This window comes from Eurosta solidaginis, chromosome 5 (assembly GCF_040869045.1).
Source record: "Eurosta solidaginis isolate ZX-2024a chromosome 5, ASM4086904v1, whole genome shotgun sequence".
NCBI lineage: Eukaryota > Metazoa > Arthropoda > Insecta > Diptera > Tephritidae > Eurosta > Eurosta solidaginis.
The window spans coordinates 220,253,943-220,281,894 of NC_090323.1; the positions used below are offsets into that span (position 1 = coordinate 220,253,943).

The window sequence follows — 27,952 nt, forward strand, 5'->3', positions numbered from 1 at the left end:
TGGTTTTTGTTATGCAGGGACTGACCGCAGTCTAGACCTGATTCTGGAAAAGTATGTCTTTAACCTGTTACAGTAATATGCTTTCCTCTTGTAAAATGGCTGAAAATTGTGTGCTGATAACAAGGTTCCTTGAACTCGACGAAGAACGATATCGATTCTGTATGGATGCGGCCTCTTCGGACGTAACAACGGAGTTGTGTGTGACCCAATATCAACATTATTATTCCAGACACGAGTTTCATTAATATTTGGTATTTCCCTTCGCTATGTCTCTGAACCAAATTTGGTAAGGGCTGACGGAAAATCGTCCCAGTTAACATACCTATATAATGTTTACACCTCATAAGAAAGCTTATTGTGGCAGCTCTGAGTGAGTAGTTCTTATGGCATTTAATTATCCCTTCTTCAATACTTGTCGTCGATACCATGAAGGACTTTCCATATAACGGGACCTTCTCTCTCGAACATTTTTGATTTCTAAGCTTGCTTTGTTTTAAATGTTGGTGTTGATTTCCAAAAAGGGGCAGTCTTTTGCAGTCTCGAATTTATATTCGAGAGCAGAGGCTTGACAACCAATAAGTTCTAATCCGTAATTTGTATAATAGGAGTGGATTCATTATATTACAAGCTTTAACCTTCACGTTGAACAGCTCGGCAGGTAGTTTGTCGTTACCTGGCGCTTGTTTTTCTAAAGTCTGGTTATTAAAACTCTCACATCATCAGAATTAGGTGGCGATACGTATATCTGAAGCTGACAGGTAAACATTCGTGTGTCCAAAAAGTTCATGTTTAGAAATGAGCAAAACAAGATAAATGGAGAAAACATCTTTTTAAATTTAAAATTATAGGCAACAACCAATAATATCTGAGCAACGTCTTATGGGCAGAAAACTGCTCTCAGTGAGCAGGAATGATAGCCGACATAAGTAATCGCCTGTTAGCTGTTTCAGGAGCAGCACTGATAGTAAAATTTCATTTACATACACTCTCTTTGCAACGTCTCTCGGCTGCCACTGATAGTGGGTTATTAATAGACTTTGAAGCTTTGAAACTTTGATAGTGGTCTGAGTTACGTAGAGTAAGCACATCCGGAAAATTCTGGATAAGTCTACCATGATCGAATTAATTTAGCTTTCTTTGATCTAAAGACAGCCACGTTGTTTGATGTTTTTTTTTTTAAACAGGAACTTGTTATTTAGAAGACAGGTTCAATAATTTGGGAGGTGTTACAATGTGGAGGCTAAACTTTCCAAGTGTAGAACCAAAAGACCCCTTCCTTGATCTCTCTGGCGTTTGAGTCACCAACCGGTACTTATATATCATGATGCGGTTAGTAATCGAAACTCTTTTTTTTTTTTTTTTTGAAGAATCTTATTCTTGTCATCCACATCGTCTATTTTGCGCTTATGCCTAAAAAACGTTATGTTTAGAAGCCTCGTCTTAATACATACAACACTGTGAGCAAGTAATAACTGTGAACGACAGAATTTGGCGGACACGACACCACCACCATGGCTCCTAGTTGTACTTACGTTCATATGGACACTGTAGTAGACTTCAAAGGTTCTACTGCCTTTTCGCTTATTCCAGTCAAATGTGCTTTCTGTATGGCGACCACGTTGGCACTTTCCATTAACTTGTTAACTTTAACTGACAATGCAGACACTCCAGGTTCAAGATCGTTGTCGTTTAAGTAGTAGTTCTTGAATAGTTTGCCGTGGTCGTAATCATAAGAAAGATATCTTATCGCAAATTTCATGTATTTGGTCATTAGATTGCGTTCTCCAATGGCAAGTCTCAATCCTAGTGCGCAATCAGGCACAGGATTTGTGTTTTAGTCGCCTTTTAACTTGAGCCCATCTACCGCGGTTGTATTCTTAAAATAAAATTTTTATTTTTTAAATTATTGACTTAGAAACTAATTTTATTGTGTTTGTTTTCATGCATTTCATAATAATTGTAAAATATTAGGATTGCACATTTTTAAAGTTTCTGCAAAAAATAATCTAAAAAAAAATTGTAAAGCGATAAAATTATGCGAAATTTTCACTTTATCAAGCGGAAGTGCATAGATACTTAGTTAGTAGCTGCTCTTGAGATTCGCTCTCATTGTTTACTTTATAACAGTTAGTAAATATCAAAAATATCTCTTGAAACTTTTTAACTTTATTCACATAATTCTGTTTTTGTCTGTTTGTTTATTTGTTGTTGCAGTTGTTGCACAGGCTTACAAAGTGGACGTCGAAGTATTGACTGCTGCTCGAGGATGCACTGCCATACTGCGTTGTGTAGTGCCGACGTTCGTAAAGGAATTGGTGAGAGTGGTTTCGTGGGTTCATGAACCTGCTATCTACATTTATCCATCACTACAAGGAGGTATGTTAAAAACATTTTTTGTTGTTGTGGTTGTTATGCTCTTTCTCTTTGCTTTTTAATTTTTATACCTTTCATGAACATGAAATGGTATATTAACTTTGGTCTGATGTTTGTAACGTTGAGAAATATAGAAGATAGACTCACCATTAAGTATACCGAATTGATCAGGGCGATGAACTGAGTTGATATAGCCATGTCCCTCTATCCGTCCGTCCGTCTGTCTGTTTGAACGCAAACTAGTCCCTCAAATTATGAAATATCTCAATGAAATTTGGCGCAAGGATGTTTTTTTGTATTATATTAGACATTTGTCGGATACGGTAGGATCGGACCACTACAACACATATCTCCCATACAAACGATTGTTCAGATAAGACGATTTTTGTCATTCCTGCCGCAATTTAGAAAGTATAAACGTAAAACTCGGTGATACGTATTCTAATATATCATAGAAGATATCCTGAAAAAGTCACTTTGATCGGAGCTATATATAGTATATATCTCATACAACCGATCGTTCAGATAGAAAGATTTTTGGCCATTTCTCTCTTTATTTAGAAAGTATAAACGTGAAAATCGATGATATATATTTTAATGTATCATAGAAGATTTTCTGAAAAAATCACTTTGATCGGAGCTATATATAGTACATATCTCATACAACCGATCGTTCAGATAGAAAGATTTTTGGCCATTTTTTTCTTAATTTCTAATATAAAAACGTGAAACTTGGTGATATATATTGTAATATATCATAGAAGATTTCCTGTAAAAATCATTGCGATCGGAGCAATATATAATATATATCCCATACGATCGTTCAGATAAGGGGGTTTTTTGCCATTTTTTACGAACGGGATAAGATTATTGTTCAGCCCCATTCCTTACTTGTTGTCTTTCCTTTTGCCTTTTTTTGCTGCTTTTACAAAAAACGATATGAGTTATGCGCATAGCTTCCAGAAAACATGACAGAGTTAAGTCTATGCAGTTTTTTTTAGTATGAAAATCTGACAGTGAGGATGCACCTCGACTCGGTTTAAAAGGTGAAATGTGATTATTTGCAAGAGTGGCAAAAAAGCGACAGCCAAAGGCATGCAACTAACACTTGTGCGTGCATTATCCTTTTAGTCGGTATGTTGTTGCGACAGCTGTGCATGTAGTGGTTTCGTTAGTTTGCGTTTGTATAAATTAATACCCCTGCAAAAAATGCGATTAGTCTAGGATGAATCCGGGATGCGTCGCAAATGAGGATGCGACCAATACCAATTTTGATCTCTTTGTGTGAGTTGAACTGTTCCCTTTTGTTTGAGCATGTCCTACGAAGAGACTAATTATACGCATTAATACCCGAAAAGGAACGATAGGACAATGTCCTTTGTACCCATATGGGAACATATGAATACTAGTCCCTTTTCGTACCAATAAAGCCTCAAATACGCAACAGTCGCATTTTTAGCCCCAATAGTAGTAGAATGATACTCTAATTATAGTGGACGATTTCTTGTGTCAAAATACGCTTATTGACCTCGACAAAAATAATCCAAAGGCGAAAAGGAACAAATTTACCTGGTGCAGGGATGGAATATTTTGCCCGATCCGATCAGAAGATTAGCGAATTTGTCACTAATGTTTATGTTAATTTGAAAACGAAAACCTCTCCAAAATAAGAGAGTTGATAATGGGAATTCTATTGAAGATGGGATGGCTACTGAGCCTTCGGCTTTGGAGTGCTCCTGTTTGATGGCTTCCTAAACGTCTGCGGTTTTTTGTGTTTGTGCGTTCGCCTTATTGCTCGCTTTGGCATTGCCAGCCGAAGGCCAAAGTATAAATTTTCGACAAAATGCGTTCTGTCCCGACAAAAATTTATCGCTAAAAGCAATTGATATTTTTTCGTTGTCTTTTGTCGGGTTTGTTAAGACCTTTACCATACCACAGTTGACCATAGTTCACCAACGACGCTAAAGGATTTACAATGAATTAGGGCAGAACACCTGAGCGGGCGCTGTCGGAAAAGGCCTTTTTGTACCCCTACGGATACTGGCGGACAGATTCTTTTTCTACTCTGATTTATACCCTTAAGGGGTATTGTTAGACCCGCTTTGTACCATAAGGGGTGATGTCGGACAGATGCCTTTTCTTCGCCTACGAGTACTGTCGGATAAGTCCTTTTGCTACCCGTACAGTAATCCTAACCGATTTTATCTTTTTTCTTTAACTGTAATATAATATTTTTATTTTCTTTTTCGTATTGGCATTGTAGAAAAATATAACAAAAACAAATCCTGCGATAATGAAACCTAGGATACTGGTATATTAGGCTCGGTATGCGGCTCCGTATATTTATGAATTATTTCGTTTCATATACATTTAAGTTTTTTATTTTACCAATTTGTGTTTTTTATTGTTTCTTAAAATTTGCTACATAAGTTTCAAGCTGACTTATCCCAACTGTATCCAAAAAGGGACTAGAGGTGATCAATTATACCCCAATAAAGACAAAAGAGATCAATCGCAAAATACTCTCTTTAGGGATTAATCGCATAATTTTTTGCAGGGTAGTGTATGCATGTATGTGTGCATGTTTGAAGCTCGTCTCGCTGTTGCTTGCATAATTAAAGCGCACATTTCTGGAGCTAGTAGTGTCTTGTCATCCATTATACGCTTAAAATTTTTTTCGCTTTCTTGATTAAAATTGACTTAAATTACTTTTTTTTCAAAGCTTAGGATTGCAGTTAAATGAATTTAATGAAATTTTCTTTGCTGATTAAGTTTTTAAAAGCAGAACTAGTTCATTTATAAGCTAAAATATTCATATTCATACCGAAATTATAATTTTTATTTTCAACAGATGGAAAGTTCCATTTACTGCCCACCGGTGAATTACTCATTCACAATCTACAGGAGACCGATGAATCGCAATCGTTTCGCTGCCGCAGTATGCATCGTTTGACACGTCAAGTGGTTGTTAGTTCGCCAACACGACTCAGGATAAATAGTAAGTAATAAATACGAATTATTTTCATAAATATTTTTAATAATTTAAAAGAACACGCCATATTATTTCGAAATAAGTTATTTAATTTGCTACACTGAAAGAAAAAGACTGGCAAATTCAACCGAAATTTCTGTCAATTTTTATCCATCGCAACAAGATGTTGAATCAACTGCGCACAATTCGTTGATTCGTAATTGACCGTTTTAGTAGTCAAATAAACAAAAAAAGTTGTTTCATTATACTTTACCCATAGTTTTGTTAAATTAACAATTATTACTGTAGCTCTAAGAATACCAATGAAAATTGTTAATATGAAAGGGATTTATGTTCATTCGAAATAACCAGCGTAAGATGTTAAATTAACAATGTTTATTGTCGAAGTGACACTGATAGTGAAATCTATTGAAATAACAGATATTTCTGTTTTTTCTAGATTAATAACGTAAACTTTTACATCAACAGAGTTTTCTGTTCATACCTATGACATTAATACCTGCGGAAAAAATAAAAAACTTTAATTCAACTTTACAATTAAACATTATACACTTTATTACTTTGTTTTGTTAAACGCACTTTCACAAAATTTTATTTTTTAAAATTATAGTTTTGAACTTCGCCGCGCGTCACTTTACTGCTTATTCCATATATGTAATACTCCTATATTGCTAATAGAAAACGCTCGCAATGTGTTTTAAATTCGAAATCAAAATAAGATAGCCTATAAAATTTTTGTAATTGTAGCAGGATAAGTGCGACAAGAAAAAATTAAAATTTAGGTACATTCGATTATTGAATACAAAAACAAAAATGTTCAAACAGCAATATATCGGCACTCTGATGTTTACGAATGTACCTAGCCTCTTGTAGCAATATAGGAGTATTACATATATGGCTTATTCTCAATTTCTTCTCTCACATGTAGAGTTGCCATACGTGATTTTTTTGAACAAAACTTGTAATATAAATGTTTGACATAACATTTTAAATAGAGAACTTGTAAGCTATAGAAAAGTAAATAATGAAATCGCTGGAAGGTAATTCACCATTGGAGTAACTATACATGTAATTCGGTAAGTTTAGTTCTCGTAACACTTTATTTTGAAAGGCCCTGCAGTCAAACCAACTAGATGTCTACTAGATGAATACTAGTTTGCCAAAAATCCCAACTAGTATGAGTTCTGTAATTTTTTCATATTAGCAACTGGTATTTTTAACATGGCGATGTCCTACGAAATATCAATTGCCAGTCCCTGGATCAGCATCATACCAATTGACAAACTAGTCATTATATACACCAACATCGTACCAGATGCCATACTGATCAGCATACTCATCAGGGTCATACCAATTAACATACTAGTCAGCCTTTGCACCAGCGTTATACGAGATGGCATACTAGTTATTATATACATCAATAGCTGTATTTCGTTGCTAACTAGTACAATTAAAACACTAGCTAGCTTACCGAATTGCATGGAAAGCAACAATAAAAAGTAATCGAGTTAAGTTGGCTAAGCGCTTTCAGTTGAAACCGCTTAGGTAATTGTCGACCTGATTGATAGTGTTGTATAGTGTTGCATTTTCAAAAATAGAGCACTATTGTGAACGAGCGAATGAAATGAACATACGAATGTGCAGATAAACAAAAATAACAAAATAACAGCGTGGCGGCGGGGTGACATACATACAAACAAACACACGCATTTCATGTATTTTGTTTTTGTAATTCTCTGGTTGAGTGTCAAAAACATACTGCGCTAGAAGTAGAAATGTCATAGCAGCGAAAAAATGTAACAATTAGCTGATAATCCTCCACCATCTGTATGGTTTTGGTATAATGAATCTGTTTAGCTAGTTGAAGCGTTTTCTTCAAGCTCGCTTTAAAAATAAAATACACCTAATATCATACCAACTGACATACTAGTTAGTGTATTCAACATCAACATACCAGTTGGCATACTACTCAGTATGTGCATCATTGTAAAACCAGTTGACATATTATTCGATATTTGCATCAGCATCCTACTAGTTAATACACTAGTCCTAGTTGGGTTGAAAAATTACTTGAAAAGTGATAAATTACCTCAAATTCATTTTATTCATTATATTTCATATATATAAAAAGTATGTATATTAGACTGGGTCGATTTATAAACCGATATCGCGACATTGATGCTTACAACAGTTTTTTGAAAAAAAAAATATTTTTTGGGTTTTGGGGAGTGTTTTGGTCGAAAAATTTACCCTTTCGCCAATATTTTTTTCGCAGGCTCCAAAATTGTTTTTTTGGGTATGCGTAGTGGAACTTTTTTTTCTTGAGCCCAAATCCCATCGAAAAACCAATGCCGCGATATTGGTAAGCTTTCGTCCATACAAATCGACCCAAGTTAATATACATACATATATCGCTTTAAAATTTATCACTTCAATACATTATAATTTGGAATAAATTTTGATAAAAATACGTACATATATACAAAACCTAAAAGGTAACAAAATAATACATGCCGATTTTGTGATCGATCAGCGGATCCGGCGGACCATATCCTGTGACTCAATCTCAAGACACAGGGCTAAGTTTATGGGCTCCCCATGGCCAGAACATTCCCACATTAAATCCCTCAAGCCAAGAGAATGGCTAGGGTTCATCAAGGAAGTCGGCTTGGATAATGTGCTGTGAAGGAGGTGAGGGCACAATAGACCAATGGTCGCAGTGCAAATTTCAATAAATTATCTATCTATCTAACGGAGCTAGCACCGACCTATGATTAGTGTTAATGGAGTTCAGAACGGTGGTAGTGATATGCACTTTACGAAAGTCATGCTGACGGCTGGATAACCGAAGAATTTCATTTAATAGAGGGAATCGTAACGGCTTCAAATGTTTTGGTTACTGACCAAAGGCATAATATCGTTAGGTAATGGCTGGGTTTCCGGTCTTTGTTAGTGGTTTTATCCTTGCCATTCTCCGTTATTCTGGAACGGTAAAGGCTTTTAACGCCAAGTAGAAAAAATGTGCTAGGCTGCTGATGCCCTCATGGCCAAGGTGTTTTGGCATCGGCATAGGTTATCCGTCTTGGACTATTGATATGGAAGGCTTGGCGTTTTCGATATCTTCTTTAATCTCTGTTGAGGTAACGGTGAGGGTCGACTCGTCATGCTTGTGTTTATGTGCCCGTTGACTTGGACGATATCTAGCATTGTCAATTGAAGTATAGATTGCAAACTGGCTCTCGCGCATTTCATCGCGTCCGACAGACGAAATTCTAGTCGAATAAATTATTTAGCTACTAACTACTATGAATAAAACCACAAAATCATAGTCAATGAACCATTCTAAAATCGACTAGTATGATGAACGCCACAAAATTCTAGTCAAATAACTAGAATGTTTGCTGACTACTTTGGCTTTTGACTGCGGGGCGATTCCAAAACAACTCAAAATTTTATGCTGTTGGAAACATCAACATCAAAAAAGGATGTTTTTTATTATCTTATTAGATTCGTTCGCGTGAGTGAAAATTCGTAAAAACTTGAACAAAATGTTACTAGTTTTGGAAAAATCCTGTTCGTTAAAACAAAACTTTTGCTACAAGGCGGCGCAATTTTGCATTTTGCTGGGAGGAGAAGTTGCAAAATTGTACCCGATAAATAGGTGTTCCGGTATCGCCTAATTTTTTGCAGTATTATGCACATTAAATTCAAAAAAAGGTTTTTTTTTTGTTTTGTATTGGTAACTGAAAAATTAGTTTTTTGTTGTTTTCCCAATTTGTGTGTTTTTTCGATTTGGTGGTTTTCTTATTTTGGTGATTTTTTTTTTAAACAAGTGGAACCATCATCATAAGTACAAAGGAGAAAGCACAGTGAGCGTAAAATTCTCCTTGAAATTTGCTCATGCATTGACTGTTGTTCGCTGATAAATGACCTGTAAGATCAGTTGTGCTAACAGAAAAATCAGTTAGATTGATAAGGAATCTGTAAATTTTACAGAATTTTGTTAACTTAAGAGCGACAATTTCTCTTCTGTAGAAATGGCTAAATTAATTTGTTCACTTGACAAGGAACTCGGTCGAATTAACCATAATTCGATCAATTTCACCGACTCTCCGACAACAGAACAGATTGGTTGATTTTACTAGCACCATTTCTTTCAGTGTAAGGAGGAGCGAGCCATGTGGGTAGTTTTCGCGCTGTAGCACAGAGAAGGTTGGCTTCTCAAACATATTTTGAATTATCCCTGTGGGAAAGGACATGATCTTTAACCTTTTAAAGATGAGAAATGCTTGAAAGCCTTAGACTGCGCATCTGTTGAATGATTGGTGAAAGCTAAGTTGAATTATTGGCACGAATAACGTTGTAAGCGCTGATGACAGCTGCTTAAGAAATCAAAGAAAACGCTTTTAGTATACAAAACTCTTTATAAATTCTTTTATATTCGACTCTCATATTGAGTCACTACGATGATTTTCAATGTAAAAACTAAAAATCTTGGTATAGATTTTAAGTAACTCTAAGTGGAGCTAGAGTAGCAAAACATGAACATACTTCATAGTCTGGGAGGAGAAAACTTTCGCTAGGTGGCGTTTTTGATATCGAAAAAACTTTGAGCACAGCTTAGGTTAATTTTAGCTGGCTGGTCCGTGAGGACCTCACATATACTGAACGTAAACACATCTTAAAACCGCATAAAAATGCAATATTTAGTAGAAAAATTGCTTGAGAAGGAACAGAGATAGGAATTTAGAAAACCCATGCAGAACAGAGTTAATCTTGCGATCAATTGAAAATCGTTTAAGTAACTTTTAATTGAGCTAGAATCTTGAATCCTTACACTTGGTTCAGAGCACCGAGATAATTCAACAAAACCATGGAAAAGGCTTGCTAGTTGGCGCACAGGTTGTGAGCTAGACAACACATACGAGAATTTATATATTGAGATCAGTAACTTCGCACAAAAGTCGTCGGTCTAAAGCAGAATCTTGCTATCAAATTTTGAGAGACTTCTTAATGAGTTACATTTACAGTTGTTGGTTTCAGAAAATTAACCATTCAACACTCACTAAGAAAATTTAATTTATCGATAGTTTAAGGTCTAAGTAGACACTATATATTCCATGAAAGATCTCTCTGCACAAGTAACATAATAAATATCCTATATAACCGATTGTTTATCCCATATGACCAATTTCAGAGTCCTCTTTTGAACAGCAAAAGTTATTCATTCGCTTAAAGTTTTTCTTTTTAGTTTTTCTGCATTGTAAATTCTGGTATATTGTGTCTATGAGTGAAGGGCACCATCTCAGTTGTTTCACTGCAGGTGCTGAGTTTACATTCCTTAGACCTAGTTTTTATAAGATTAAGTACGCGTCAAAACTTGAAAAGCCATTTTGCTCACAGCTGTCCAGAAATCTAACTAAGACTGAGTTCTTCATGGTTGTTGACTCTCTAAAAAAAGTGTGCGCAACGAGTTTTTCGCCGATAAAACGAAGGCAATGTGGAGAGAAAGGATCCGCCTTTATGCTGGTCTTAAATAATTACTCCTTCAAATTGCCGTTCACCTTTAACATCTGCGTGAGATTGTAGTTTAAAATGCCGTCTTCATACCGTTCTTCAATATTCCGAGGTCCAGCGATGGTACAGCGTCCCTTTTCAATTCTTTCCACCATTCTTGCCACCTGTCTATTATTCGTGACCTTGCAATTTTTATGGTATCCTCAGATGGTCACTCTATTCTATTGTCATATAGTGGGGCCATTTGCGTTGACAGCAAATTTACTAGGATTTTACGATACAAAACAATGATCGCGTCGTAGGACACCGTCCGATTAACTCTTTTTATTAGTAAAGCAATAAACCGGTAGGCTGCTAGAATATCTTTTATGTGGGTCATTCTAGACCTGTGCCACACTGGTGCAGCATGTAGTACTATCGAGCTGGTTACGTTGGACAATAGCTCGTGCGTAGTTTCCTTTGGGCCGACGGAAGAAGTACCCCTGTATCGAAAATTAAGTCAATGATTCACGTATCAAGTTATGTATGATATTGGTGGCGAATAAGGATTGTGGGTGCTGGGGTAGACTCTATAGATTAGGTTAGGTTGAGAGGGTGTACGTGGGTATTACCCACACTTCCACTCGGAGACATTTGTACCCATTCTGAGTTCCCACAGTAAGTGTAGGGTGGCGGCACACTCGTTTAACCCCATTACCTCCTAGTGGTCCTCAACGAACCACTGGCTTTCCCCGATGAACCCAAGAAGAAGCGAAACGTCCACCCTCCCAACCTCTGCCAGGCTGTCGAAGAACCGTGAACCCAGAAATCTGAGCCTTCTTCTTTGAAGCGCCGGACATCGGCAGGGAAAGTGGTGGACGGATTCATCTTCCTCCCCATCCTGAAAGCTTCTGCAGAGGGAGCTTGTCGGTATTCGTCACGGTCGAAGCATTGGTGCGATAGCACAATGACCGCGATGATACCCGTAAGTACTCTCAACACAAATTTGTTCTGTTTGAGAAGGAAGCTGGTGCCTTTCCTATCCAACCATGGCCATAATGGCCTTGAGACCGCGCAGGCAACCCTTTTGGTCCATAGCGAGTCCGTTGCCCTGCTTTCTTTTTCCTGATACTCCCCAGGAGACAACTCAGCGGGGGCCAGGCTGATCTGTCCACCTCACTTTTTTCCAACTCCGAACCTTTCCTAGCTATCTCATCTGCGAATTCATTCTCTTCAAAACTCAATAATTATGCTATAGCTATAATTTAGCTGCGCGTAATTTTTGTATTTTTTACCAACACATTAAGTCAAACAATTGCAAAAATTTTTTCTACTTACAAATATGTTTTTATGTTTAAATATGCAAATATGTCTTCATATGGAATGTATTTGTAAATCATATGTACGTACGTATTAAAACATTATACTTTCCATATGAAATTCTGCTACTCTATGTGGATTTAAAGAAATAAAAATGAATATTTTTTTGGTAGGTAATTCGTACACACACATGTATTCTATTTTAAATGCTCTCTTTTACATGTATCTTAACCAAATCGACAAACTTATTATATATAGCTCCGCCCGAAATGATTTTTGCATGAAATCTTCTATGATATATTAGAATAAATATCACCAAGTTTAGCGTTTTCATATTGGAAATTAAGGGCGAAATTGCCAAAAATCTTTCTATGTGAACGATCGGTTGTATGGGATATATACTTTATATAGCTCCGATCAAAGTGATTTTTTCAGAAAATCTTTTATGATATATTAAAATATATATCACCGAGTTTCACATTTATACTTTCTAAATTAAGGGAGAAATGGCCAAAAATCTTTCTATCTGATCGATCGGTTGTATGGTATATAACTATATATAGATCCGATTTGATTTTTTCAGGATATCTTCTATGATATATTAAAATATATATCACCGAGTTTCACGTACTTTCACGTATACTTTCTAAATTGCGGCAGGAATGACCAAAATCGTCTTATCTGAACGATCGGTTGTATGGGAAATATATGTTATAGTGGTCCGATCCTACCGGATCCCACAAATGTCTAATATAATACAAAAATACATCTTGTGCCAAATTTCGTTGAGATATCTCAAAATTTGAGGAACTAGTTTGCGTTCAAACAGACAGACACATGGACGGATAGACGGACATGGCTATATCAACTCAGTTCATCGCCCTGATCAATTCTGTATACTTAATGGTGAGTCTCTCTTCTATATTTCTCAAAGTTACAAACATCGGACCAAAGTTAATATACCATTTCATGTTCATGAAAGGTATAAAAACTACTCAAACATTTGCCTTTTTCCAAATAAGCACCTATAATTTAAGACATTGGAACGAAACGACAGTTTCTAGATTTCAATAAGTTACCTACTAGAATATCATATGCTCTAGATGCATGCTATAGCTAACTGATCTTATCGTAAGTGCCACAGCTAGAGCTTGAGAGACTGGTGCCTAGTTTCGATCAGAAAAATATTTCTACTTTATAAACTCTGGTTCTTTTCTGACTAGTTTGTTAAGGTTTCGAAAGGGTTGGTGTCGAAATTCTGTATGTACAAAATTATAAAAACAAAATTCTGCTTTTTAAAATTCTACTTTTTTAAAATTCTGTTTTCTAAAATTCTGCTCTCAAAATTCTGTATTACAAAATTCTGTATTAAAATATAATGTTAACAATGTTAAAGGGGTCATGTAATTATTTTGAAAAAGTGCACAATGCACAGTAATTCTGCGTAGAACAACTTTCTGCGCGCTTATAAAAAATAACCCTGGGCTACGCCATGCCAAGACCGGGTGTGTGGTATAACCGTGGCTACCGCCACGGTGATGTCCTTCTGCGTAGTATACCCTTCTGCGTAGGCGGTTTTCGCCGATCCAACACCGGCTACGCCATGCCATGATTCCGGGATTTTGACTTCCAGAATTAAACATGCAGAATTTTGAAAAACCAGAATTTTAGAAAGCAGAATTTTAGAATGCAGAATTTTAAAAAGGATAATTTAAAAAAAACAGAATTTTGTTCAAGCCGATTTTTTTTGCAATTTACAGAATTTTGTCACCCAGAATTTTGTGATACAGAATAATGACACGCTCCAGTTTTGAAAGCTTGAATTTTTGGTATAATTTTTCTGACTACTTTGCTGTTTCACAGAAGCGACATAAGTGCATATGTACATACTTTACTACGAGTATATTAAAAAATTTTAATTTCATAAATAATTTCCATTTAATTGCTGTATTAATAATTAGCTATTTCTCTTTATATGGCGATCACGAAAACGCGAATTGAGTGTATACTTTAATTGAATAAATCTAAAATTACAATGCATAAGCACACGTGATTGAATTTCAATAGAATATCTATGTTTCGTTTAAATGTGTTTTAATTGAAATTTTCGTTTGTGGTAATTTTGAAAATTAATATGCGTTGAATGAAATATTTTAACAAAGTAAACCGCAAATGCATAAATTATTCCATAAGGCTTTTATTTAAAAAAAAATATTTTTTTTTTATTTTCATTCAGAAAATAATTTGTGGCATTATATGACTGACGGTATGGGTATATTTAGTTAATTACGTCTAGCTTTTTTATATCAGTAAACTAAAAACATTGCATTTATAATCTTTTAAGAAGAATACGACTAAGTTTACAACAAGTAAGGCATGACGTGGTTGAATGCGTTTGTAACATTTGAAAATCTACCTATTCAAGTTTTAGGCGGCCAAAAATATTTTATTGCCTATATCTTCTTAAAACTGTTTGATAAATGAAAAATTGTAATAATTTGTGTAACTAATCGGTTATGTTAAGAAAATAGATATTACACTGTGTAACACTAAAAACTTTCTGCCCACTTAGGCTATTTTTCATGTTGTATAGCAACAAGGGTGTATCAAACCCTCAATCTAACCCCCTATCTGCAAGTATCTGCAGCTAAATTTAATGCAGTTGGCAAGCTAATTGTGCCAAACACCATGTTGAAAACTAATTTTCACTTGGACATACTTGGAAACATAACAAAACTGGTTTTGAACACCAAAAATCAAAAAAACAAAAAAAAAAAAAAATTTTTTTTTTTAACATCCTAAATAAAATAGGTTTTTTATCAATTTATAACTTTTGAAAATCACAAACACCATTAATAATGATAGTATTTTCCTGAAATATCAGAACCCATCACAATTACTCAATTCAATTGTCTTGAAACTTAAAATATTCACGTTAAAACATGCGATTTCACATAGGTTAAAAGAAAACCATAACACGCGTTTCAGAAATAGCTAAATTCCGATTACTTGACAGCTAACGCCAGGTATGCGATGGATGGGAAGGGGTAGAATTATTGTTCCCCTGTCTATTCCTAAGCTGTGGGAGTACTCTGTTTTGTAATTGTGGCAACTTTCAGAAATTCAATTATGGCCGCCTAAATGTCTAAAATCTACCTATGTGTACCGTAGGAGTGCGGGTTCAAATCTCACTTCCGGGAGAAAAGGATTTGAAGAGATTGACAAGGTATAATAGAAACGACTGTCGCCTTGTGCATGCTGATGTCACGCTGCTAAAATTTTTCACAAATTATTAAATACAAAGTATTTGTATTGAGGCCAGTCCTTCCACAATCCGCGCTGAAGTGTTACGATCAACGTTTTTATACTCAGTTGAGCAGAGCTCACAGAGTATATTAACTTTGGTTGGATAACGGTTGGTTGTACAGGTATAAATGAATCGAGATAGATATAGACTTTCATATATCAAAATCATCAGTTTCGAAAAAAAAAATTTGATTGAGCCATGTCCATCCGTCCGTCCGTCCGTCTGTCCGTCTGTCCGTTAACACAATAACTTGATTAAATTTTGAGGTATCTTGATGAAATTTGGTATGTAGGTTCCTGGGCACTCATCTCAGATCGCTAATTAAAATGAACGATATCGGACTATAACCACGCCCACTTTTTCGATATCGAAAATTTCGAAAAACCGAAAAAGTGCGATAATTCATTACCAAAGACGGATAAAGCGATGAAACTTGGTAGTTGAGTTGAACTTATGACGCAGAATAGAAAATTAGTAAAATTTTGGACAATGGTAATTTAAAAGAAGGTAACTTAAAAGTTTTGAAAGCTGTAATATGGCAGTCGTTGAAGATATCATGATAAAATTTGGCAGGAACGTTACTCCTATTACTATATATATACTTAATAAAAATTAGAAAAGTCGGAGAACGACCACGCCCACTTAAAAAAAAATTTTTTTTAAGTAAAATTTTAACAAATAATTTAATATTTTTACAGTATATGTAAATTATATAAACATTCAACTCCAGTAATGATATGATGCAGTGAAATACAAAAATAAAAGAAAATTTCAAAATGGGTGTGGATCCACCGTTTTTCATTTAATTTGTCTAGGATACTTTTAATGCCATAAGTCGTACAAAAATTTACCAATCCTTGCGAAATTTGGTAGTGGCTTAGATTCTAGGATGATAACTGTTTTCTGTAAAAAAGGGCGAAATCGGTTGAAGCCACTCCCAGTTTTTATACACAGTCTAGCCTTCCTTACATGTTTTTTTTATCATTTTTGGTCTACCATATTTTAGGATGTTAAGGGAGCACCCCGTCTCAGATAATGTTTCAAAAACACTCATCTGTAAATGAAGCTAAGGCTCAATGGAATATCAACCTTTCTCGACTGTTGCTTCATAAATGCCCTAGTTTAGAATATTTTTCGAAAACGCTTTAGTTCACAATAAGGGAGTTCAGAATTTTGCGTATTTGGTGTTGGAAACGTTGCTTTATCATATCAAAGCAACGGATCGTGAAGAACTTTTTTTCGTTTTAAATTTTTCCTTTGCATATTTTGTTTTGTTTTGACAGTTGTTAATGATGCTAGACAATTTGCACAAAATGCTGAACTCCCCTAGAATTCTGAACTCCCTTATAGTACCTGAGAATTTTGAGATCACATTTTTTCCAAATACAATTTTTTTTTAAGAAAATATTTTTTATATTTTTTTATTATTCCAGCTCACCGTGGCATTATTTCACCAAGCGTTGTTGAGCACACATCCCACGTACAAGTTTCACAGGATGAGGGTGCTGTGCTGCTATGCGTAGCACAGGGCTGTCCATCACCAGAGTACAAGTAAGTGAGAAATTGTAAAAAAAATGTTAGTGAAAGTTAAACTTTTTGAATACAAATTTAAGTGATATTGTCAAACAAATGTTACATGAATTAAAATGAAAAAAAAAAAAAATAATAATAATAAATAAATATGTGCCAGTAGTAAGCCTGCAGAGAATCGCAATAGTTCCGAACTAGCTGAAAAAAATCATAAGGAGACGGTAAAAGTTCTAATTCTGTCGCCTCGCAGTGATTTCAGCTTACGCTTTTTAAATTTTGATGCCCTTCGAAAGACAGTTGCCTCTCCTTGCATACCTTTTGAATGCATTCCTTACTAATAAAGTCGTAGGGGGTACTAAAAAAGTTAATTTGATTGAATAATTTAAGCACTTAAGCACTGTTGGTACAATAATGGCTACCAACTGCCAGAAACTGCATCCGATTATCATTACACTTTGATTCCGTTGATCTCATATTCTGGCGCTCGGTGACTGAAAACCGTTCTAGTTTTGTTTTCATTGAAACTGTATACTGTGAAGCTTGTCTGATTCCAAATGTCAGAAGCTCGGTTTCATAAGTGAATTTCCGTAAAATGATGATAAATTTGAGGAGTTCCTAGGATGAGTAGTTCCCAACTTAATTGTGCACTTGTGTGGTAAATGCGTGCCGAAGAATCTCACCCTTGAGCTAACAACGGCCTCTCGGATATTTCTGTACCATATTTAAGGTAGCAGTAGCCGCTTAATTTTCTGTTGAAGTTGGGGATCATACCTACTTTGTAATGTAATAATCAGCTTAAGTAGAAACGCGGCCATAAAATGCTCTTAGACCTAATTCTTTATCAGCTATGGAGTTCAACAGATTTGAAAAAAAAAGTTCAATAAAATATAAGCGAATATGAGAAAATTATATAGCCGCAATAGGTCACTATACTGCGTACGAAGAAAAGACCATTATGCAAAGTAAAAACATCACACTCTTTAAGGCAGCAATCAACTTAAATGGTGTTATACTGGAACGACAGCCTTACGTGGGAAAAATCTCGAGAAACCACGATAGATAGAGCCAGTTGATGTGAGAAGCGTGACGTTTTTCTAGGTTTTTGCTTTAAGCGAACTTTTTTACAGTGTGTGTAGAAGATATGTTCGCTATATTGGACATCTTAGTCGATGTCATCACGAGACCGTCTGTCTGTCACTCAAATATGGGTGACGTTCTACATTTGTGCACCCGCTTGAGTGCTAAGGTCTCCGATAAGTCTTCCGAGCTTGAAAAAAAAAAAAACACATCGAACTAAGCTGCAGGTCTGTCAAAACACCGCATTTAGAGCTGCCACAGGATCTTATTTTATGTCGCCACAACAACATTATTCAGTGAGTTTGAAATAATCTAAAACAGCTTCTGTGAATTATTCAGAAACGTGAATTACGCAGAAAGATGTGCGTTCTTCTGGCACAAGTTATATATTGGTATTGCAACAGATTAAACTCTTGCTTACATAGATTCACTTCCAACATACACAATGTATGTTCTCGGTATAACGTGTCTTAACATGACACCAAAGTAGTATAATAACTTTGACTGGATAACGGTTGGTTGTACAGGTATAAAGGAATCGAGATAGATATACATTTCCATATATCAAAATCATCAGTATCGAAAAAAAATTTGATTGAGCCATGTCCATCCGTCCGTCCGTCTGTCCATTAACACGATAACTTGAGTAAATTTTAAGGTATCTTGATGAAATTTGGTATGTAGGTTCCTGGGCATTCATCTCAGATCGCTGTTTAAAATGAACGAAATCGAACTATAACCACGCTCACTTTTTCGATATCGAAAATTTCGAAAAACACAAAAAGTTCGATAATTCATTACCAAAGGCGGATAAAGCGATGAAACTCGGTAGGTGAGTTGAACTTGTAACGCAGAATAGAAAATTAGTAAAATTTTGGACAATGAGCGTGGCACTGCTCACTTTTAAAAGAAGGTAATTTAAAAGTTTTGCAAGCTGTAATTTGGCAGTCATCTTCAACGAATGCCATTATGAAATTTGGCAGGAACGTTACTCCTATTACTATATGTATGCTTAATAAAAATTAGCAAGATCGGAGAACGACCACGCCCACTTAAAAAAAATTTTATTTAAAGTCAAATTTTAACAAAAAATTTAATATCTTTACAGTATATAAGTAAATTATGTCAACATTCAACTCCAGTAATGATATGGTGGAACAAAATACATAAATAACAAGTAAGGAAGGCTAAGTTCGGGTGTAACCGAACATTACATACTCAGTTGAGAGCTATGGAGACAAAATAAGGAAAATCACCATGTAGGAAAATGAGCCTAGGGTAACCCTGGAATGTGGTTGTATGACATGTGTATCAAATGGAAGGTATTAAAGAGTATTTTAAGAGAGAGTAGGCCATAGTTCTATGGATGGACGCCATTTAGGGATATCGCCATAAAGGTGGACCAGGGCTGACTCTAGAATGTGTTTGTACGATATGGGTATCAAATGAAAGGTGATAATGAGTATTTTAAAAGGGAATGGGCTTTAGTTCTATAGGTGAACGCCTTTTCGAGAAATCCCCGTAAAGGTGGACCAGGGGTGACTCTAGAATATGTTTGTACGATATGGGTATCAAATGAAAGCTGTTAATGACTATTTTGAAAAGGAGTGATCCTTAGTTCCCTAGGTGGACGCCGTTTCGAGATATCGCCATAAAGGTGGACCAGGGGTGTCTCTAGTTGTACGATATGGGAATCAAATGAAAGGTGTTGCTGAGCGTTTTAAGAGGGAGTGGGCATTAGGTCTATAGGTGGACGCCTTTTCGAAATGTCGCCATTAGGGTGGGCCAGGGGTGACTCTAGAATGTGTTTGTACGATATGGGTATCAAACGAAAGGTGTTACTGAGCATTTTAAGGGGAGTGGGCATTAGGTCCATAGGTGGACGCCTTTCGAGATATCGCCATTAGGGTGGGCCAGGGGTGACTCTAGAATGTTTGTACGATATGGGTACCAAACGAAAGGTGTTACTGAGCATTTTAAGAGAAAGTGGGCATTAGGTCTATAGGTGGGCGCCTTTTCGAGATATCGCCATTAGGGTGGGCCAGGGTGACTCTAGAATGTGTTTGTACGATATGGGTATCAAATGAAAGGTGGTAATGAGTATTTTAAAAGCGAGTAATCCTCAGTTCTATAGGTGGACGCCTTTTCGAGATATCGCCATAAAGGTTGACCAAGGGTGACTCTAGAATGTTTGTACGATATGGGTATCAAACGAAAGGTGTTACTGAGCATTTTAAGAGGGAGTGGGCATTAGGTCTATAGGTGGACGCCTTTTCGAGATATCGCCATTAGGGTGGGCCAGGGGTGACTCTAGAATGTTTGTACGATATGGGTATCAAACGAAAGGTGTTACTGATCATTTTAAGAGAAAGTGGGCATTAGGTCTATAGGTGGGCGCCTTTTCGAGATATCGCCATTAGGGTGGGCCAGGGTGACTCTAGAATGTGTTTGTACGATATCAAATGAAAGGTGGTAATGAGTATTTTAAAAGGGAGTAATCCTTAGTTCTATAGGTGGACGCCTTTTCGAGATATCGCTAGAAAGGTGGACCAAGGGTGACTCTAGAATGTTTGTACGATATGGGTATCAAACGAAAGGTGTTACTGAGCATTTTAAGAGGGAGTGGGCACTAGGTCTATAGGTGGACGCCTTTTCGAGATATCGCCATTAGGGTGGGCCAGGGGTGACTCTAGAGTGTTTGTACGATATGGGTATCAAAGGAAAGGTGTTACTGAGCATTTTAAGAGAAAGTGGGCATTAGGTCTATAGGTGGGCGCCTTTTCGAGATATCGCCATTAGGGTGGGCCAGGGTGACTCTAGAATGTGTTTGTACGATATGGGTATCAAACGAAAGGTGTTACTGAGCATTTTAAGAGAAAGTGGGCATTAGGTCTATAGGTGGGCGCCTTTTCGAGATATCGCCATTAGGGTGGGCCAGGGTGACTCTAGAATGTGTTTGTACGATATGGGTATCAAATGAAAGGTGGTAATGAGAATTTTAAAAGCGAGTAATCCTCAGTTCTATAGGTGGACGCCTTTTCGAGATATCGCCATAAAGGTTGACCAAGGGTGACTCTAGAATGTTTGTACGATATGGGTATCAAACGAAAGGTGTTACTGAGTATTTTAAGAGGGAGTGGGCATTAGGTCTATAGGTGGACGCCTTTTCGAGATATCGCCATTAGGGTGGGCCAGGGGTGACTCTAGAATGTTTGTACGATATGGGTATCAAACGAAAGGTGTTACTGAGCATTTTAAGAGGGAGTGGGCATTAGGTCTATAGGTGGACGCCTTTTCTAGATATCGCCATTAGGGTGGGCCAGGGGTGACTCTAGAATGTTTGTACGATATGGGTATCAAAGGAAAGGTGTTACTGAGCATTTTAAGAGGGAGTGGACATTAGGTCTATAGGTGGACGCCTTTTCGAGATATCGCCATTAGGGTGGGCCAGGGGTGACTCTAGAATGTTTTACGATATGGGTATCAAACGAAAGGTGTTACTGAGCATTTTAAGAGGGAGTGGACATTAGGTCTATAGGTGCACGCCTTTTCGAGATATCGCCATTAGGGTGGGCCAGGGTTGACTCTAGAATGTGATTGTACGATATGGATATCAAATTAAAGGTATTAATGAGGGTTTTAAAAGCGAGTGGCCCTTAGATGTATATGTGAAGGCGTTCTCGCGATATCGACCAAATGTGGATCAGGTGATCGAGAAAATCATCTGCTAATTTATTTATATATTCAATAACACTAACAGTTACCATGTTTCATCCGTTTTTTCGTATTTGGTATAGAATTATGGCATTTTTTAATTTTTCGTAATTTTCGATAGCGATAAAGTGGGCGTGGTTATAGTCGGATTTCGGCCATTTTTTATACCAAGATAAAGTGAGTTCAGATAAGTACGTGGGCTAAGTTTAGTAAAGATATATCGGTTTTTGCTCAAGTTATTGTGTTAACGGCCGAGCGGAAGGACAGACGGTGGACTGTGTATAAAAACTGGGCGTGGCTTCAACCGATTTCGCCCATTTTCACAGAGAACAGTTAACGTCATAGAGTCTATGCTCCTACCAAATATCAAAAGGATTGGTAAATTTTTGTTCGACTTATGGCATTAAAAGTATTCTAGACATACTAAATGAAAATGGGCGGAGCCACGCCCATTTTGAAATTTTCTTTTATTTTTGTATTTTGTTGCATCATATCATTACTAGAGTTGAATTTTGACTTAATTTACTTATATACAGTAAAGATATTAAATTTTTTGTTAAAATTTGAATTAAAAAAAATTTTTTTTTTAAAAGTGGGCGTGTTCTTTATCCAATTTTGCTAATTTTTATTTAGCACATATATAGTAATAGTAGTAACGTTCCTGCCAAATTTCATCATGCTATCTTCAACGACTGCCAAATTACAGCTTGCAAAACTTTTAAATTACCTTCTTGTAAAAGTGGGCGGTGCCACGCCTATTGTCCAAAATCTTACTAATTTTCTATTCTGCGTCATAACGTCAACCCATCTACCAAGTTTCATCGCTTTAACCGCCTTTGGCAATGAATTATCGCATTTTTTCGGTTTTTCGAAATTTTCGATATCGAAAAAGTGGGCGTGGTTATAGTCCGATATCGTTCATTTTAAATAGCGATCTGAGATGAGTGCTCAGGAACCTACATACCAAATTTCATCAAGATACCTCAAAATTTACTCAAGTTATCGTGTTAACGGACGGACGGACGGACGGACGGACGGACGGACATGGCTCAATCAAATTTTTTTTGGATCTTGATTATTTTGATATATGGAAGTCTATATCTATCTCGATTCCTTTATATATGTACAACCAACCGTTATCCAATCAAACTTAATATACTCTGTGAGCTCTGCTCAACTGAGTATAAAAAGAAAATTTCAAAATGGGCGTGGCTCCGTACTTTTTCATTTAATTTGTCTAGAATACTTTTAGTGCCATAAGTCAAACAAAAATTTGCCAATCCTTGTGAAATTTGGTAGGGGCTTAGATTCTAGGACGATAACTGTTTTCTATAAAAAAAAGCGGAATCGGTTGAAGCCACGCCCAGTTTTTATACACAGTAGACGGTGTGTCCTTCCGCTTGGCCGTTAACACGATAACTTAAGCAAAAATCGATATATCTTAACTAAACTTAGTTCACGTAGTTATCTGAGTTCACTTTGTATTGGTATAAGCAATTGCCAAATCCGACTACTGACTACGCCCACCTTTTCGATTTCGAAAATTACGAAAAATTAAAAAAATGCCATAAATCTATACCAAATACGAAAAAAGGGATGAAACATGGTAATTGAATTGGTTTATTAACGTAAAATATAACTTTAGAAAAAAACTTTGTAAAATGGGTGTGACACCTACCATATTAAGTAGAAGAAAATGAAAAAGTTCTGCAGGGCGAAATCAAAAGCCCTTGGAATCATGGCAGGGATACTGTTCGTGGTACTACATATATAAATAAATTAGCAGTACCCGACAGATGATGTTCTGGGTCACTCGGGTCCACATTTTGGTCGATATATCGAAAACGCCTTCACATATACAAATACAACCACTCCCTTTTAAACCGCTCATTAATACCTTTAATTTGATACCCATATCGTACAAACAAATTTTATAGTCAGCCCTGGTTCACCTTTATGGCGATATCCCTAAATGGCTTCCACCTATATAACTATGGCCCACTCCCTCTTAAAATACTCTTTAATACCTTCCATTTGATACACATTTCATACAAACACATTCCAGGGTTACCCTAGGTTCATTTTCCTACATGGTGATTTTCCCTTATTTTGTCTCCATAGCTCTCAGCTGAGTATGTAATGTTCGGTTACACCCGAACTTCGCCTTCCTTACTTGTTTTCAATTGAATCTGGATCGCTGTAACTTTTTCTTTTATGTTTAGTAGGTGTTAGATAAAATATAAATATAATAAGAGCAGAGAAAATATATAGGACACATTTTATGCACATCTGCGCTGCATTTTTGAAACTTTTTAACTTTTGGCGCTTCTTGCAGGATCAGATGGAAAAGATACTAGTTATGTAAGTGGTGCGTTATTTGAGTCTTGTATATTTGGTCTAGAACACCTGGAATATTTTTTGCGTTTACTGCCTTTCCTAGACTGGGAGCATTGCCCTCTTATTTTTAGAACAACTGATTTTGTTTTGTTAGATGACTCGTCGATCATGTTTTATTATTGAACTGGGGTATATTCTCGTTTCAAACATTTTTTATACACCAAAAATGTCTACAAACATGATACGTTACTACTACTCTATCTGTAATATACTGTATTATGGCCATGAAATTTGACTGGAAAAAAATAAGTGGGGATATCACATAACCAAATAAGATCGTATAACGGGAGAAATCAACATCACATACTATCGATCTATATCGCACGTGGTGAATTTCTTAGTCGCGAACTGATATTCCCAGCTTAGATACAGATACAAATTGTCGGCAACCCTTTTTTTCACCCCGTTGGTGGGCGAGAGGGTGACGAAGCAAAGTAAAAAGGTGGGTGAAAAGAAATTCGTTGCCAGCAATTTGGATGGATGTCTGAACTAGGACTATCAGTTCGTGACTATGAAATTTACTACATGGCAAGAAAATTGTTACATATTAAACGGTATGTTGAATTCTTTCTCTCTTACTTGCGAACTAAGGGTTTAATGGTTAGTTTGCAAGCAAGCGATGAACCTTCTTGCTGTTCAACATCCTTTGGAACAATGTATTTATTAATAAACGGGCGCAAGTTGAGGACATGAACCCTTTTAAATATAAACGCAAAATTTTGGGTATGAAAAGTACCCTGTACTAAAGCAATCATCAACAGCTTTTATTTGATATCCATATTCTATAAACACACTCTTGGGGTACCCGGGTCCATGTTTTGGCATATATCTCGAGACCCTAGTCACCCAGGGATATGAAAATTAACCTCTACTAAAGCACTCATCAACAGCTTTCATTTGATATCGAATTCTATAAACACACTCTTGGGGTACCCGGGTCCATGTTTTGGCCTACATCTCGAGACCCTAGTCACCCAGGGGTATGAAAAGTACCCTGTACTAAAGCAATCATCAACAGCTTTTATTTGATATCCATATTCTATAAACACACTCTTGGGGTACCCGGGTCCACGTTTTGGCCTATATCTCGAGACCCTAGTCACCCAGGGTTATGAAAATTACCCTCTACTAAAACACTCATCAACAGCTTTCATTTGATATCCATATTCTTTAAACATACTCTTGGGGTACCCGGGTCCTTGTTTTGGCCTATATCTCGAGACCCTAGTCACCCAGGGGTATGAAAAGTACCCTCTACTAAAGCAATCATCAACAGCTTTTATCTGATATCCATATTCTATAAACACACTCTAGGGGTACCCGGGTCCACGTTTTGGCCTATATCTCGGGACCCTAGTCACCCAGTCACCTATTCTATATTTCAAGTTAGGTCAAACTACACACGGGGTGCAAAACAAATTCAAAATCGGTTCAGTAGTTTAGGAGTCCATTGGCCTCAACTGTGTGACACGTGCTTTTTATATACTTAGATAGTCACGCAGGGGTATGAAAAGTACCCTCTACTAAAGCAATCATCAACATCTTTTATTTGATATCGATATTCTATAAACACACTCTAGGGGTACCCGGGTCCACGTTTTGGCCTTTATCGCGAGACCCTAGTCACCCAGGCGTATAAAAATTACCCTCTACTAAAGCAAATCATCAACAGCTTTCGTTTGATATCCATATTCTATAAACACACTCTAGGGGTACCCGGGTCCACGTTTTGGCCTATATCTCGAGACCCTAGTCACCCAGTCGCCTATCGTATATTCCAATTTAGATCAAACTACACACGGGGTGCAAAACAAATTCAAAATCGGTTCAGTAGTTTAGGAGTCAATTGGCCTCAATTGTGTGACACGTGTTTTTTATATATTAAGATGTTCCGTTTAATACAACTTTAAGGCCTAATTAACAAGGATTGGATTTTAATTATAATAGAAATAAAAATTATATTATTTCTAAAGTGAGAGAAATTGCTTTATTTCTCTTTTCACTAGATCAGCTACCTGCATAATTAAACAAACCTCCGGTATATTCATATATACAAATTCCATAGCTCCATTGATTACACTCACATACAAATACATAATGGAAAGAAAATAGGCTCAATTTAATATTTATAAATAGCCCCACAAAAAGTAAATAAATAAATAAAATTTAATTAATTGGCTTGAGTCGATGGGGTTTAAAATACTGCTAGTATACAATCTTCAAAAGAACCATTTCCCAAACTGCGCATGTTAAATGTAATTAACTTTATATCCAATGAAAATTAATTGTCCAGGATGCAAAGCTTGTCTTCATCTTTTGTGTTATTAAAAGAAAAAAAACGTAAAACATGTATTTTAATCAAACTAAGCCAAGTAAACCAACCACAGCTCTGCCAATTCATATAAATATTTAATAAGCAAGTGACAAGAAATGAAAGTGCCAATAGAAGAACGGAGCTAAAGATTCAAACTGTGAAAATATTTGCATAGGTATTTGAGAAAACGCAAACAAGAAAGTACGAAGCAATATTTTTTCTGTGCGTTATTAAAAAATGCTTCGTTGTCGTGGGGATCGTAGGCGCTTACAAGGTGTTTTACTAAAATGAAACATTTCTAAATTCTAATTTTAATAAAATAATGAAATCGACGCACATAAAGCAATAAAAAGCATTTGCGTTTTTTATTATTACCCCCGAATATGACAGTAAACAAGCTAAACGTACACACGCACACATTTATAAACTGCACTTATATGTAGAGATGGTCATAAAAGACAACAGTGCTATTGAGTTGTTGATTTTTGATAGTTATTAGAGATTACCGTGCAAAAAATGCGATTGGTCTAGGATGTGTCTGGGATGAGTCGGAAGGGAGTATGCGACTAATGTCAGTTATGATCTCTTTGTATGAGTTGAACTGTTTTTAGATAGATTTATGTGAATAAATAATAGTTTAAAAAAACTAAAAAAACACGCTTTTATAGCAAACCGAACTAAAAAATAGAAAATAATTTTCAATTAAAAAGAGTTTATATAACAGTAGTAGAAGGTCAAACAATCGTTTATAGTTAATCACCTCAAAATGAAATTATAATAAAATTTAAGTTACTAACAGAATAATTTAATTCAGAGTAAAAAGCGTGGGGTGCGTGTGCAAAGTTTCAATCAAGTTTATGGTCGTTCAAAGTGGTAATAAGGCCGATTGACCTTATGGCCGTTGACCTTATTTCACCACACCATCACCTTAATGCATTGTCATCGGTTTTTGATACGTATGCAAAGTTTAAAATTAATCAGACTTCTATAAACCGGTGAAAATTAAGCTCAAAGATTCCGTTACATAGATACAGGCCAAGCTAATAGAAGCGTGTTAAAAAAGAGCTCCAGTATGCTCTTTCGTAGATGTGCCATGCATCCACTTCTATCATTAATAAAGGAATGCGTTTTTCGCATTATGTGTAAGGTTTCCAATATATGGCCATTTGGGGTTTTCATAAGTTCAATTGACCTTATGTCCGTTAACTTTATGTCACCCCACCATCACATTATTGTATTGTCATCGAGCCTTGATACTTGTGCAAAGTCTCAATCAAACTTATGGCAATTCAAAGTGGTAATAAGGCCAATTGACCTTATGGCCGTTGACCTTATGTCACCACACCATCACATTAATGCATTGTCATCGAGCCTTGATATGTGTGCAAAGTTTCAATCAAACTTATGGCCATTCAAAGTGGTAATAAGGCCA

The 27,952-nt window shown here is 36.2% G+C and overlaps 1 protein-coding gene across 3 annotated transcripts in view; it reads left to right on the forward strand.

Annotated features, from left to right (window-relative positions):
- Positions 1-27,952, forward strand: part of Dscam2 (Down syndrome cell adhesion molecule 2) — a 392,154-nt gene that overhangs the window by 63,362 nt on the left and 300,840 nt on the right. For all 3 annotated transcript variants that reach the window (XM_067788438.1, XM_067788437.1, XM_067788436.1), the window contains exons 4-6: positions 2,215-2,376; positions 5,225-5,371; positions 16,922-17,039. In XM_067788438.1, coding sequence (XP_067644539.1) covers positions 2,215-2,376; positions 5,225-5,371; positions 16,922-17,039 — 427 coding nt within the window. The remainder of the gene's footprint in view (positions 1-2,214; positions 2,377-5,224; positions 5,372-16,921; positions 17,040-27,952) is intronic.